The sequence below is a fragment of the Neophocaena asiaeorientalis genome, unplaced genomic scaffold (genome assembly GCF_003031525.2).
Source record: "Neophocaena asiaeorientalis asiaeorientalis breed wild unplaced genomic scaffold, Neophocaena_asiaeorientalis_V1.1 scaffold332, whole genome shotgun sequence".
NCBI classification, from domain to species: domain Eukaryota; kingdom Metazoa; phylum Chordata; class Mammalia; order Artiodactyla; family Phocoenidae; genus Neophocaena; species Neophocaena asiaeorientalis.
The window spans coordinates 5,859,723-5,873,282 of NW_020173111.1; the positions used below are offsets into that span (position 1 = coordinate 5,859,723).

General features: G+C 44.8%; 1 protein-coding gene and 1 non-coding gene across 3 annotated transcripts; one reads left to right on the forward strand and one right to left on the reverse strand.

Moving 5' to 3' along the window:
* The first annotated feature begins 2,157 nt into the window (after positions 1-2,157).
* CCR4 (C-C motif chemokine receptor 4) lies at positions 2,158-8,258 on the forward strand. 2 transcript variants are annotated; one of them, XM_024743517.1, is made up of 2 exons: positions 2,158-2,178; positions 5,608-8,258. In XM_024743517.1, exon 2 carries the CDS (start codon positions 5,658-5,660, stop codon positions 6,735-6,737), a length of 1,080 nt encoding a protein of 359 aa, XP_024599285.1. In that variant the 5' UTR covers positions 2,158-2,178; positions 5,608-5,657; the 3' UTR covers positions 6,738-8,258. The 2 variants fall into 2 exon arrangements, with proteins under 2 accessions (XP_024599285.1, XP_024599286.1); XM_024743518.1 differs by lacking the exon at positions 2,158-2,178 and adding an exon at positions 3,749-3,872.
* Positions 8,259-9,104: 846 nt separating this feature from the next.
* On the reverse strand, positions 9,105-9,238 carry LOC112398789 (U11 spliceosomal RNA). Its single transcript, XR_003003062.1, has one exon. It is a non-coding gene; the product is annotated as a U11 spliceosomal RNA (small nuclear RNA).
* Between the last annotated feature and the right edge of the window lie 4,322 nt (positions 9,239-13,560).

Consider the following 13,560-nt stretch of genomic DNA (forward strand, 5'->3'; position numbering starts at 1 on the left):
AACTTGTCCCTCAAGGCCTCTAATTCCATGGTGGAACCTTCCTCAGGCTCTGCATTTCTAAAAATAAGTTACTCTGTATAATGGGCATGGATTTACTGGTCATATTGTTACCGAATCAGGTCGTATGGACCCCTGCTCGGGCCCTAGCCCAGCCGAGGCCCCCTGCCTCAGCAGGGAAGTTTCAGGTTCGTGCAGCCAGAAACAAAAACGAAGCTGAGATTGATGCAGTGCAAGCTTTATTAAATGGCCTGAGAAAGGAGAAGTGGGAACTTTGTTTACGGATGAGCTTCTCACACACGTGGATCAACTTTGGGTCATAGCCTAGAGCAGGGGTGTCATTTAGTAGCTGATGTAGTGAAATCAGCATAGAATGAGGCTCAGGGGTTGCTGGAGGTCAGATTCATCTTGGTTCCAGCTGGTTCTATCTGAGCTTTTGTTTTTCTCTTCCTATAACTCCGCTTTTTTGTCTCCAGACCCTATGATTAAAGATATATGTTAGTTCCTGTCCAAGGGAGGGGTTGGCGGGTTTTGAGCAAGGATCTGGTGTCAGCTCTGGCAACAAAATATATCTGGGACATTTTTACTCTACATCTGCTTCCAGAGTTCATGATACTATTAGCACTGGAAAGCATTGCCGTAAGGAACTGTATTTAACCTGAATCAAAGCCCAGCATTCCCTAAGGTTATTTGTCTACTTCCTTTTCACTGGATTTCTATGAATCTGGTTCCACAGTTCACAGGTGGGAATATTACTCTCGCTGAGGAGTCCTCAGCCTCAGCACTGCTGGCCTTCTGGGCTGGATGACTATTGTGGAGGGCTGGCCTGTGTGCGGTAGGATTTTAAGCAGCATTTCTGGTCTTTTCCCATTAGAAGCCAGAAGCAACTCCCCCCACCCTAAACAAACCTTACTCTTATATATATATATATAAAGCATATATATTTGCATATATATATATATATATATATATATATATATATATGAAACATAAGCAGATTTACTATTTATCTGTGGTATTATTATTATTATTAATTTGGCTGCACCGAACAGATTGTGGGATTTCAGTACCCAGACGAGAGATCGAACCCGGGCCACTGAATCATAACCACTAGACCACCAGGGAACTTCCCTATTTATCTGTGGTATTAAAATATATCATGGGGAGGTGACTAGGAAAAAAAAATCCAAAAAGACTCCTTGGGAGGGGTGATAATGGAAAAAAAAAGGTTGATAAACACCACTCTAGCTCAATTTTTCAGTTCTTATTTGTGCAAATTCCTCAGGAAAAATGACATTTGTGGCTCTTGTAAGCTGAACCAAAGAGCCAAGCAACTGTGGACACATAGAAGGAAATGGCTGGGAGCTGGCAGAAGCTGGCAGGATACCATATAGAAAAGACTCAGGACTGATGTCAGCTCCTTGGCTACGATGAGTACATGAACCTGAAGAAGCTCTCAGCCAGGAGCACTGTCGGGGAAGCTCTGCTGTTTCTCAGTGGAAGGGGCTTGGGGGAGGGCTCTTCCTGTTGGGAAAAGGGCTTAGAGCTTTGTTGTCATGTCACTTTACACCAGGCTGAGGATGTTTATTGAATGTGGTTGACTAGGGCCTCCACATCACTGCCAGACATTTGGATACACTTTTCTCTCCTCCTGACTATCCTTATTCTTAAATAAATCTGGCCTCTCACTCCAACCTCCTCAGATCTCACTGTTTAGAGAACACTGAATATCTTGATTGCTGGCCACTGTACATCCATGATGGGGAAATAACAAACAGCCCACTGATCCAGAGTATAAAGATCACTTCTACAGCACATAGCCAGCTAAAATGAAAAAATTTAAAAATCCAACAAATAAATTTTAAAACATTTAAAAGTTTCTCTCTTGAAAAACTTAACTTACCTCATCTTGCAGAGAGCAAATCTTCCCAGCTTTCAGTTTGGGGAAATGAGTGACTAAGAGTTTAACCTGAACCCAAGCTAAGAGTCACTCATTTTCTGCATCTTACTTCTATCAAAAAACCCCACTTGAACTCAGCATAGATGGATGAGGAACAGAGCTGGTGCTCACAGGAAGCCACGAGCCCTTCAAAGGCTCCTGCCGTTCTTAGTGCCGTGCTTCTTGAGCAAGCCAGGCACTGCCTCGCAGACCTGCCTTGGAGCCACTTTCAGAAACACAAGGTAAGGGGCCGGCGTGGCGGGGGGGTAGGGGTGTGCGGGTGAGGGGACGCGTTCCCAGGGCCTCAGGCCCTGCATTGCTTTGTCCACAGGTGTGTGGACTTTGGAAGCGCTGAAAGCTGCCCAGCCACACAGCTAACCCTATCACTCAGGCATCCTGGTCATCCTGCTGGTCGTTCTGTTGGCACCTGTCCTGCAGCTCACACACAACCTACCCTCCCAGCCCTCATCGGACTGGCTCTCACATACATACAGGGCTCTCCTCCTGCACACATGTGGCCTAAGTCACAGGCTCAGAACACACAGCTAATTTTCATTCAACATATACACTTTTCTGCTTCTGGCTTCTATCGACTCCCAGGTCAAGAAACACCTGCCAAATAAGGCCTGCAGAATAATTCCAGACATTCACCAGCTGTGTTGACTTTCGTTTCTTCTCCTGATAATTTCCTAACACCTCAGTCTCTCTTATTCCTTTCATTTTCACTGGTAAAATTATGGAGGAAGGCTAGAATTGTTATTCATTTAACTAGAATTGATAATCATTTAACACAGTTTTTTTTTTTTTTTTTGAGACCCTGAGATGCCCCAGGTCTTCAGCATCTGTTTGCAGGAATAAACCAAAACCTCTCTCTTGAGAAACACGTAGCTTGGGTGTTTGGGTGTGTGGAGGTCAGGGTGGGAGATGGGGAATAGATGTGAATTATCGAACAATGTGAAAGGGTTTTGATAAGGAATATCAGGGTGCCACTAAGAAGGATGCAAGAGGAGGTGGCCTTGAGTTGGAAAGCCTCCTGCATTGCTCCGATTCACATGTGGACGTGTGAATAACTTTAAGAAGGTTTTAACCTCTTCATCTGCCAATTAGATAAGAAATGAGGGTGGTTGGCGAGGTAGAGATTTCTGGCTATGATGTGCCTTTTCTAGATCCGTCCTGCTAATTCCCACTCTGATAGGATTCAGTGTATAAGATTGATTTTTTTTTTTTTTTTTTTGCGGTACGCGGGCCTCTCACTGTTGTGGCCTCTCCCGTTGTGGGGCACAGTCTCCGGACACGCAGGCTCAGCGGCCATGGCTCACGGGCCCAGCCACTCCGCGGCATGTGGGATCCTCCCGGACCAGGGCACGAACGCGCGTCCCTTGCATCGGCAGGCGGACTCTCAACCACTGCGCCACCAGGGAAGCCCAAGATTGATTTTTTACATGTGGTTTCGATGAAAAGGCCAAAAATTTCCCTCAATTTACCCAACTGAATACTGCAACCTTCTACAGGGCCTGGAAAACACATTTGCTGCATTAGTGTCAGGTCGGCCCAGGAGTGGCCCGCCACCCAGCCTGGGAGGCTAGGTGTATTCCAACTAAGAAGGTGCTCCAGAGGAAACATGGGGCTTGGGTGTGGCATGCTAGGGCCCACCCCCACCAGCTCTCAGGAGCTGACTGTTAAATCTTCAGGAATTTTTGAGGCGGTTGGTGGCTTGAACTTGGCCATGGTGGGAGTATTTACACCACGGAAACCAGCAAGAGCCATAAATCAGAGCCCCCCCACTCCCCCGCACCTCTTTGCCGTCGCAGACCTGGTTCACCAGCACAGCACTGGGACTTGGGGCCCGAGGAACAAGTTCTCTACATGGTTGTGTGGCCTTCAGGAGGCGTTTAACTTCTCTGAGTGTTTCACGAGTCATCTACACCATGGCTCAGTATGCTTATTTGGCTTAGAATACCAGGTTTTTGTTGGAGGGGGTGTGGGAACAGGAGCACAGGACTGGGATTGAATGTACGATATGAGTGAACATGCTCTGAAATCCTATGAAGTACGAAGCACACAGGAGGAATTAGAATTTTTTTTTTTTTTTTTTTTTGCGGTACGCGGGCCTCTCACTGCTGTGGCCTCTCCCGTTGGGGAGCACAGGCTCTGGACGCGCAGGCTCAGCGGCCATGGTGCAAGGGCCCAGCCACTCTGCGGCACGTGGGATCTTCCCGGACTGGGGCACGAACCCATGTCCCCTGTATCGGCAGGTGGACTCTCAACCACTGCGCCACCAGGGAAGCCCCAGCTTCGTTGTGGCATGTGGGCAATCTAGTTGTGGCGCACAGGCTCAGTTGCCCAGCGGCATATGGGATCTCAGTTCCCTGACCAGGGATCGAACCCCCATTCCCTGCATTGGAAGGTGGATTCTTAACCACTGGACCACCAGGGAAGTCCCAGAATTTTTTTTTAAAAATAGATTTATTTATTAATTAATTTATTTTTGGCTGCGTTGGGTCTTCGTTGCTGCCCACGGGCTTCCTCTAGTTGCAGCCAGCGGGCGCTGCTCTTCATTGCGGTGCGCGGGCTTCTCATTGCGGTGGCCTCTCTTGTTGCGGAGCACGGGCTGTAGGCGCGCGGGCTTCAGTAGCGGTGGCGCGTGGGGTCAGTAGTTGTGGCTCTTGGGCTCTAGAGCGCAGGCTAAATAGTTGTGGCACACGGGCTTAGTTGCTCCGCGGCATGTGGGATCTTCCTGGACCAGGGCTCGTACCCGTGCCCCCTTTATTGGCAGGCGGATTCTTAACCACTGTGCCACCAGGGAAGCCCCCAGAATTTTTATATAAAGGCAAGAGGCCAACCTGGTTCCCTTCTAGCCTGATGATTTACCTAAGTCATCACTGAATTTTTGGTGTTACAGTCTGAAGGGGAAACATGCATAGATTTTAAAATCTTTTTTAAATTTTTTGTTTTTGGCTTTCATGTCAGAAAGGCCCTGGATAAAGTTCTGTTGGGCACGTCAGCTAGTCTTGTCATTCTTTTTTTTTTTTTTAACATCTTTATTGGGGTATAATTGCTTTACAATGGTGTGTTAGTTTCTCCTTTATAGTCTCGTCATTCTTGCGAGTGATTTCAGTAATGCCAGACTAACTTTCAGAAATATATTTTTGAAAAACACCTCATCATTGGGACTTCCCTGGCAGTCCAGTGGTTAAGACTTCGCCTTCTGGTGCAGGGGATGCAGGTTCGATCTCTGGTCGGGGAGCTAATATCCCACATGCCTCACGGCCAAAAAACATAAAACAGAAGCAATATTGTAACAAAATTCAATAAAGACTTTAAAAATGGTCCCTGTATTGAAAAAAAAATCTTCAAAAAAAGAAAAGAAAAACCTCTTGTTGATAAAGAGGTTTTACTACCCCCGCTTACAAACAGGAGAACCAGAGCTCCCAGCAGAGGGGTAGAAAAAGTGGCAGAGCTGTAATTTGGAATCTGCCTCCAAAGGGCAGGATTATTTCACTTCGGCTGCACTGCCCTTCAGTTCAAGGACCTGAGCCCTTCAATGTGGGAAGGTTGGGAAGAGTGTATGGTGATCTGGGCAAAATACGAAGCAGTTGTGCTCTGTACGCAGCACCGTTCTGATTTGCTTTTGTTCTGATAGAAATCTTGTTGGCCCTTCCACTCATTAGGTTCTTCTGGTTGGGCTCAGACCTGCCGTGAGAAGCCTGTAAATCTGAAAATGAACCCCACGGGTATAGCAGACACCACCCTGGATGAAAGCATCTATAACAATTATTATCTTCATGAAAACGCCCCCAAACCTTGCACCAAGGAAGGTATCAAGGCATTTGGGGAGCTTTTCCTGCCCCCCCTCTACTCCTTGGTCTTTCTGTTTGGTCTGCTTGGAAATTCTGTGGTGGTTCTGGTCCTGTTCAAGTACAAGCGGCTCAAGTCCATGACCGACGTGTACCTGCTCAACCTTGCCATCTCGGACCTGCTCTTTGTGCTCTCGCTCCCTTTCTGGGGCTACTATGCCGCAGACCAGTGGGTGTTCGGGCTCGGCCTCTGCAAGCTAGTTTCCTGGATGTACCTGGTGGGCTTCTACAGCGGCATCTTCTTCATCACACTCATGAGCATCGACAGGTACCTGGCCATTGTGCACGCGGTCTTCTCCCTGAGAGCGAGGACCTTGACTTACGGGGTCATCACCAGCGTGGCCACGTGGGCAGTGGCTGTGCTCGCCTCCCTCCCAGGCCTTGTGTTCAGCACGTGTTATACTGAGCACAACCACACCTACTGCAAAACCAAGTATTCTTTCAACTCCACGAGGTGGAAGGTTCTGAGCTCCCTGGAGATCAACGTTCTAGGGCTGGTGATCCCCTTGGGGATCATGCTGTTCTGCTACTCCATGATCATTAGGACCTTGCAGCACTGCAAAAATGAGAAGAAGAACAAGGCAGTGAAGATGATCTTTGCCGTGGTGGTCCTCTTTCTGGGGTTCTGGACCCCTTACAACGTGGTGCTCTTCCTGGACACCCTGGTGAAGCTGGAGGTCCTTCAAGACTGCACCTTTGAGAGGCACCTGGACTATGCCATTCAGGCCACAGAGACCCTGGCTTTTGTTCACTGCTGCCTTAATCCGGTCATCTACTTTTTCCTGGGGCAGAAATTTCGCAAGTACATCGTACAGCTCTTCAAAACCTGCCAGGGCACTTTGGTGCTCTGCCAGTACTGTAGGTTCCTCCCGATTTACCCCGACACCCCCAGCTCATCTTACACACAGTCCACGGTGGACCACGATCTCCACGATGCTCTGTAAAAGATGAAAATGCAAAAAGCAGAGTTAATAAGCTTCTCAAATTAAGAGCTTATTTAAAATTGTATTGTAGTAAGAGTTTCCTGAACAAGTACCGGGAAGAATTATATCCACTGCAAAAAGTAGGGCTTCTCACCCTGCAGTCAGCTTTTCTTCCTGCCAAGTACAAGTTCAGTGTGACCAGAGTTCACCCGGACCAAGGTGCCCTTCCTCGCACCAGGCTTTCCTGCAGGGATGAGTAAACCCAAGGAGGATTCTGAGCAGTGTTTCAATGAGGAATTGGATGATTTTGGAAAGGGAAGACCAGTCCCTTCTAACCTGAACTCATGGGATTCTCTAGAGGGGACCGTAGAGAATTGACTGGGGGAGTAAATCTCTACTTCTTGCTGTGAAAATGAGCCCTTTAATTAACTTCTAGCTTTTTGTGAAACAATATAGAAAACTTCGGCATGCTGTCTCAGTGTTTTCCTAAGAATATATCTGAAGCATGGTATACTCCATGTAGCCAGGTGTCTGCAGAAACCAATAGTGAAGTAATGAACTTAGATCTTGATTCTTTTATTGTAAAAGATTATTTGTTAATGGAAGCCAAGCTTTCAATGCTGATTACAATCATAAGGAGAAAAAGGCATTAGCATGGTCTGATTTCCAAACATGAAATACAAGGCATTAACAAATCTAAACATACTTGTGGAACTCCAAACACAGCTTCATATGCTTGTGGACATGTTTTGTTTTAATTATAACAGATGAATATTCAAATTAAAAAAATAATACATAGGCCCAGACACATTTATTTGGGGTCTTTTACTCATTTACAAACATTTCCTTCAAAACCAAAAATGATGAGGACTAATCAAGTATGACAGTTTTTCCTTAATCATTTTGAAGTGCCTGCCATCAAGTGAGGCAAGAATAGTCCACTAAAAGTTATCGCTGATGTGGCATAAAAATGACTTTCCAAGGTGTCATCCTCTCTTCTAAAATATTGGCCCTGCTTTTTAACTTTTGGATGACTCAAAAGTTCTGACAGGTCATTTTAATTATGTAATTAATCATTTTACACCATTAAGATAAATCTCTGTTCGTACAGCCTTAATCAGAATTAAGTAAAGACTTTAAGAAAGTCTAGGGATACCTGTACTATCTCCAGAAACAAAACCTATTTTACAGACTATTACCTGAGTTAACCAGTTTAAAATGTTTCTGTAAATTTACACATTATTGCATGCTTTACATTTATAAAGAATGCATTTCCAGAAAATTTATTTTCAGAAGTGATTTTAACAGGGTAAGTTGATGTTGCCTTTGTAGAAATACAATAAAATACAATAAAATAAACCTGTGTATGGTTTCTCCTTGGTATGTGTGTGTTTGGTCTCCTGATGGGGATGAGAATCTGAGCCACTAATATTCCAATTGTCTCGATTAATCATCTTTGCTACATGTCATAGACGAGATGGATGTCCCCGAGAGGAAGAATTAAAGGGTTCACTGTTAAGATCACCACTTGGGATGGGGAAAGGAGTCGCTACGTGTAGTCACAACAACGCTTGGAGGTTAGAATGGATAAGGAGTGGGGGTGGGCCGGGTTCCTAGGCAGTGTTTCCTTAGAAAACCTCCGTACCATATGGCAGGGTCTGCAAATCCTACCTCTGTGTTTCCTTGTGGGTCTGACCACATTACTTTCCTCTCTTAGCCTCAGTTTCCTTGCATCTGTAAAGCAGAATATAGTTCAGAGTGATTGAAAAAAAGAAATAAGACGATTACTGAAAGCATCTATGTTCCTTAGTCATAGATAAAGTGTGGTTTTGAACTTCCCAGCCAGTGACTGCCTCCCCTTTCCTGAGGGAGCTTGTAATTTCATTCATTTAATCACAAGGAGACAGAAATTTAAGGACACCGAGGGAGTTCCCTGGCAGTCCAGTGGTTAAGACTCTGAGCTTCCACTGCAGGGGGCACGGGTTCGATCCCTGGTTGGGGAACTAAGATCCCACATGGCACACAGCATGGCCAAAACAAAAAAAAAAAACCCAAAACCCCAGTAAGGACACCAAAAGACAAAGACTGGTCAAAGGGGTTTTACTGTCCCTTCCTTGTCCATCGCATACAATGCTAAGCAAGGCTGCGGTGCAGACCACACAGCTACCACTCCTCCACTTGAGGGTAGGGTCACTTATCACCCCCAGTCACTCACGGCCTCCCTTGTTCCAAAGTTGGGGGGTGTCCCCTCAGGATGGGAATTTAAAACCTCTGGTGATACCCAAACATAATCCTCTCAGAACACTGAAAAGAAAGTTCCTTCTTCCCCTTCAGTAACAGAAACATAGAAAGCAAGCCAGCTTGATTTCTACACAAAGGTTTTTTTTGGAGGGCATCAGGACCAATGATCACCAGCTGTCCAAGTACCAAAAAATTATGCTTCCAAAATCTCTTGATGTCGATTCCGCACAAAGAACAAGCAAGCTGCCCTACGTGTGCCACTCACAACAGAAGCCCTTTTTAAGGTGGGTTTAACAATAAGTTTTCAGACATTAGACCCATCCTTTTCTTGTTGCAATATGCCTCGCTTCTGGGGAACACAGGCTAGGTGTAATTTCTTTAAGAACAAAAGAAGCAGGTTTGCTTTGGAGGTGATGTAAATGTTTTGGAACTAGATAGAGGTGATGGCTGCACAGCACTGTGAATGTACTAAATGCTACTGAATTGAACATTTTTAAATGATTAGTTTTATAGTATGTGAATTTTACCTCAACGACAACAACAACAAAAAGAATAATAAGAAATAGCCCTGTCAGGATCTGTCCCGTAGTTGGTACTCAAATTCTATTAAATAGATGTGTTACCTGCTTCCCATGAGAAGGAAGAATACAGGGTGATGGCAAAAGGTCTTCAGATCTTTAGGTAGGTTCTTCCCAAGAAACTCTCATAACACTTTGGGACATTTGATGCAATTAATTCCTATTTGTTGAGAGTCTGTCTTGTGCCAAACCGGATACTAGGTAATGGATAGAATATAGGATAAAGGAGTGAGCTCTGTATGTATGGAATTTATAATCTGAGAAGGGAAAACACAAGCACAAGATCGACTATAGTGCAAGCAGGACAGATAGGATAACAAAGTCACAAACAAAATGCTTCAGGACCCCAGATCGATTCAATTTCAAATTTTATAATACAAGTAGCTTTTGAAGTCGGCTTTATAAGAAGAGCATGATTTGGATGAATGGAAGGGAGGAAGGACATTCTACGCTGATGAAACCACACATGAAAAGGCAGGTGTGGTGTCAAGAGCACACTGTGTGGTCAGGTAGTGGTGAGAAGGTTTTTGTAGTTAAAGTGAACGTTGCAGGTGGGGGAGAGGAGCAAAGTAGGAAAAGATGAGACAAAAGAAAAATTATAGACCTAAGAGGCAGCAGTTTTGAGCTCCTGAGCCAGTGGCCATCCTGCATTGGGCTGGAGGAGACTGTTAGTGGGTGCTGTGGGATGCCGTCCACACACCCCATGCAGGACGGAGGGCCGCTCACTGCACCATCTACCAGGAGGCTGGACATCTGGGGCTCTCAGCTGGTCTCCTTTCAGGACTGTCCTTCCTGGGCCAGCTCATATCCAGCGCCTGGATACTGAGGAGAAAGAAACACTTGCCCCCTTGCTTTAATTTGGGACAACGCTGATAGGCCATTACAACTGCAGAGCTCCCCATAAGATTAGCTGGGGCCTCTGCTGCAGCTACATTGTGGACCAACTTTTCCTACTGCCCACTCCTGCTTCCTTCATGCCCTTACAGGTGTTGTTCCCAAGAGGACTCCCCATTAAATCTCCTGTATGCTAATCTCAGGGTGTCAGAGTCTGTTTCCAGGAACTCAGGTCTAAAATGGGGACTTCTGGATCAGCACCTAATATAAATGGAAATTGACCCCGTTTCCACTGTGGGAAAATGAGGAAGCACTGAGTTTGCATCAGGGCTGTCCATTCATTGCCTTCCGGCCCCCATTTGACTCTTGGTTCATGCAATTCCATTAGTCAGTCTCACCTTTGCTGCCATAATTTGCCTGCCTCAAGCCCTGAGGCATTGTCCCTACACTCTGTTTCTATTATAGTCATAGGCCAACTCTACCCTTGGCCGTGTTGTGGCCACCTGACGTCCTGTGTTCTGTACCAGTCAGTGGCTTCCTGGGCTCAAAGGAACCAGACACAAGCTCCACCCATTTCTGTGATCACAATACTTTACTCCTGAATGGCCATCATCAAAAAGTCTACAAATAATAAATGCTGGAGGGAATTCCCTGGAGGTCCAGTGGTTAGGACTCCATGCTTTCACTGCCAAGGGCCTGGGTTCAATCCCTGGTCAAGGAACTAAGATCCCACAAGCCACGTGGCCCAGCCAACAGCAACAACAACAACAAATCAAAAAAAAAAATGCTAGGGAGGTCGTGGAGAAAAGGGAACCCTCCTACACTGTTGGTGGGAATGTAAATTGGTGCAGCCACTATGGAAAATAGTATGGAGGTTCTTTGAAAAACTAACAATAGAGTTACCATATGATCCAGCAATCCCACTCCTGAGCATATATCTGGAGAAAACTCTAACTCAAAAAGACACATGCAGCCCAATGTTCACAGCAGCACTATTTACAATAGCCAAGATATGGAAGCAACCTAAGTGTCCATCAACAGAGGAATGGATAAAAAAGATGTGGTACATATGTACAATGGAATATTAATCAGCCACCAAAAAAAAAAAAAAAAAGAAAGAATGCCATCGGCAGCAACAAGGATGGACCTAGAGATTATCTTATTAAGTGAAGTAGGTCAGACAGAGAAAGACAAATATCATATGATATCACTTACACGTGGAATCTAAAAAACATGATACAAGTGAACGTATTTTTAAAACAGAAATAGACTCACAGACATAGAAGACAAACTTACGTTTACCAAAGAGGAAGGGTGGAAGGGATAAATTAGGAGCTTGGGATCAAAATATACACACTACTATATATAAAATAGATAACCAACAAGGACCTACTCTGTAGCACAGGGAACTATGTTCAATACCTTGTAATAACCTATAATGGAAAAGAATCAGAACAAGAATAGATACATATATGTATAACTGAATCACTTTGCTGTACACCAGAAACCAGGACAACACTGTAAACCAACTAATTTCAATAAAAATAAAAATAAAATACTTCACTCCTTAAAAGCTTATAATGGCTCCAAATTCCCCTTTCAGTATACCAGAACTCCACCAACTGTTTTCACATATTGCAACTCATTTCAGCCTCTTCTTAAAGTAGATAAGGTTGGTTTTATTATCCCCAAGCAACTGAGTTCAGGGGAAACAATATTCTAATAATGAATTAGACAAACCCTACCAACAATAATCGTCACCTCACTGCTTAGTAAAATGCCTAGCGCAAGCAGTTGTTCAATTATTTTTTTGTGAATGAGTGAATTTCCTTATCTCTTAATTAAGTACTCTATGCTGGCAATTCAAGTTTCTATTTCACTACACAAAGTTCACCAGCCCTCTCTCCAAAATCCCCATTATGTTTCTAATAAAACTTTGTGTGACAGAGCTCAAAGGTTGATTGAATTGCCTCCTAGTTCCAGAAATTGTGGTCCTTGGGTCAAAAATGACTTCATTAAGACTTCTGGTATGAACAGAGCTGCAGAAGTCTGCATTTTCATCTTCTCTGGGAAACTGTAAAATAACAGCAAGAAGAAAGAATGAAAAAACCCACGAACTCCATTTTCAATCAAACTTGGAGAGAGAGATACTTTTCAGACTCCAAAATATATGAAAGGTCTGCTAAAAGCAGCCGACGTCAGGCGCAAATTGTGGGGAAAGGTGAAGAGAAGGGTGGGGAGAGGGTGCAGCAGTGACAGACCTCACAAAGCACTGAAAGAATCCACTTCCCAAAGGGAGGGGCACACCTCCAGGAGAAAGGCTTCAGTCAGAAGCCCTCCGAGTCCCAGTTCGGTTCAGAAGAGCAGACGAGGCAGATATGTTAAATTTCAGATTTGCAGGAGGCAATCTCTCTCTGAGGCAGTAGAAGAGAGTCATTGGGTTGTGAAAACAGCTTGCCTCCTGGAAAATTACTGACACCCTGCCCCAAACACACACACAGGCACACACAAATACAAACATAATCGTATTTAACAATTCAAAGATAGGGCTTTCCTGGTGGCGCAGTGGTTAAGAATCCGCCGGCCAATGAAGGGGACACGGGTTCGAGCCCTGGTCCGGGAAGATCCCACATGCCGCGGAGTAACTCAGCCCATGCGCCACAACTACTGAGCCTGTACTCAAGAGCCCGCAAGCCACAAATACTGAGCCCACGTGCCACAACTACTGAAGCCTGCGCTCTGCAACAAGAGAAGCCACAACAATGAGAAGCTCAACCCAAAACAGCTCAAAATAAAAACAAAAAATAAACTAATCAATTGAAAGAAAAACAATTCAAAGATAGACACTAAGAAAAATAATATTGACTATAACCAGGATAGGAATACGACAGAAGTATAGGAATATAATATTTTATTATCATGATCAAATATATTTATCTCAGTTCAAAATGCTTAACAGGGCACTCCTGAGGTATTTTGGCTAAAAGCAAAAGACGACAAGAATGCCCGCTATCATCACTGCTACACGCCATCGTGCTGGAGATGCTAGCTCCTTGCTGTAAGCGGATAAACTAGAGCTATAAAAACTGGAAAAGAGGGACATTCTACAAAGTATCTGACCAGTACCTCTCAAAACTATGAACATCAGCAAAAACAAGGGAAGTCTGAGAAACTGTCCCAGGAGGAGTCTG

Excerpts from the sequence above, each read along its gene's own strand:
- CCR4 (XM_024743517.1), top strand. The coding sequence starts at position 5,658 with ATGAACCCCACGGGTATAGCAGACACCACCCTGGATGAAAGCATCTAT.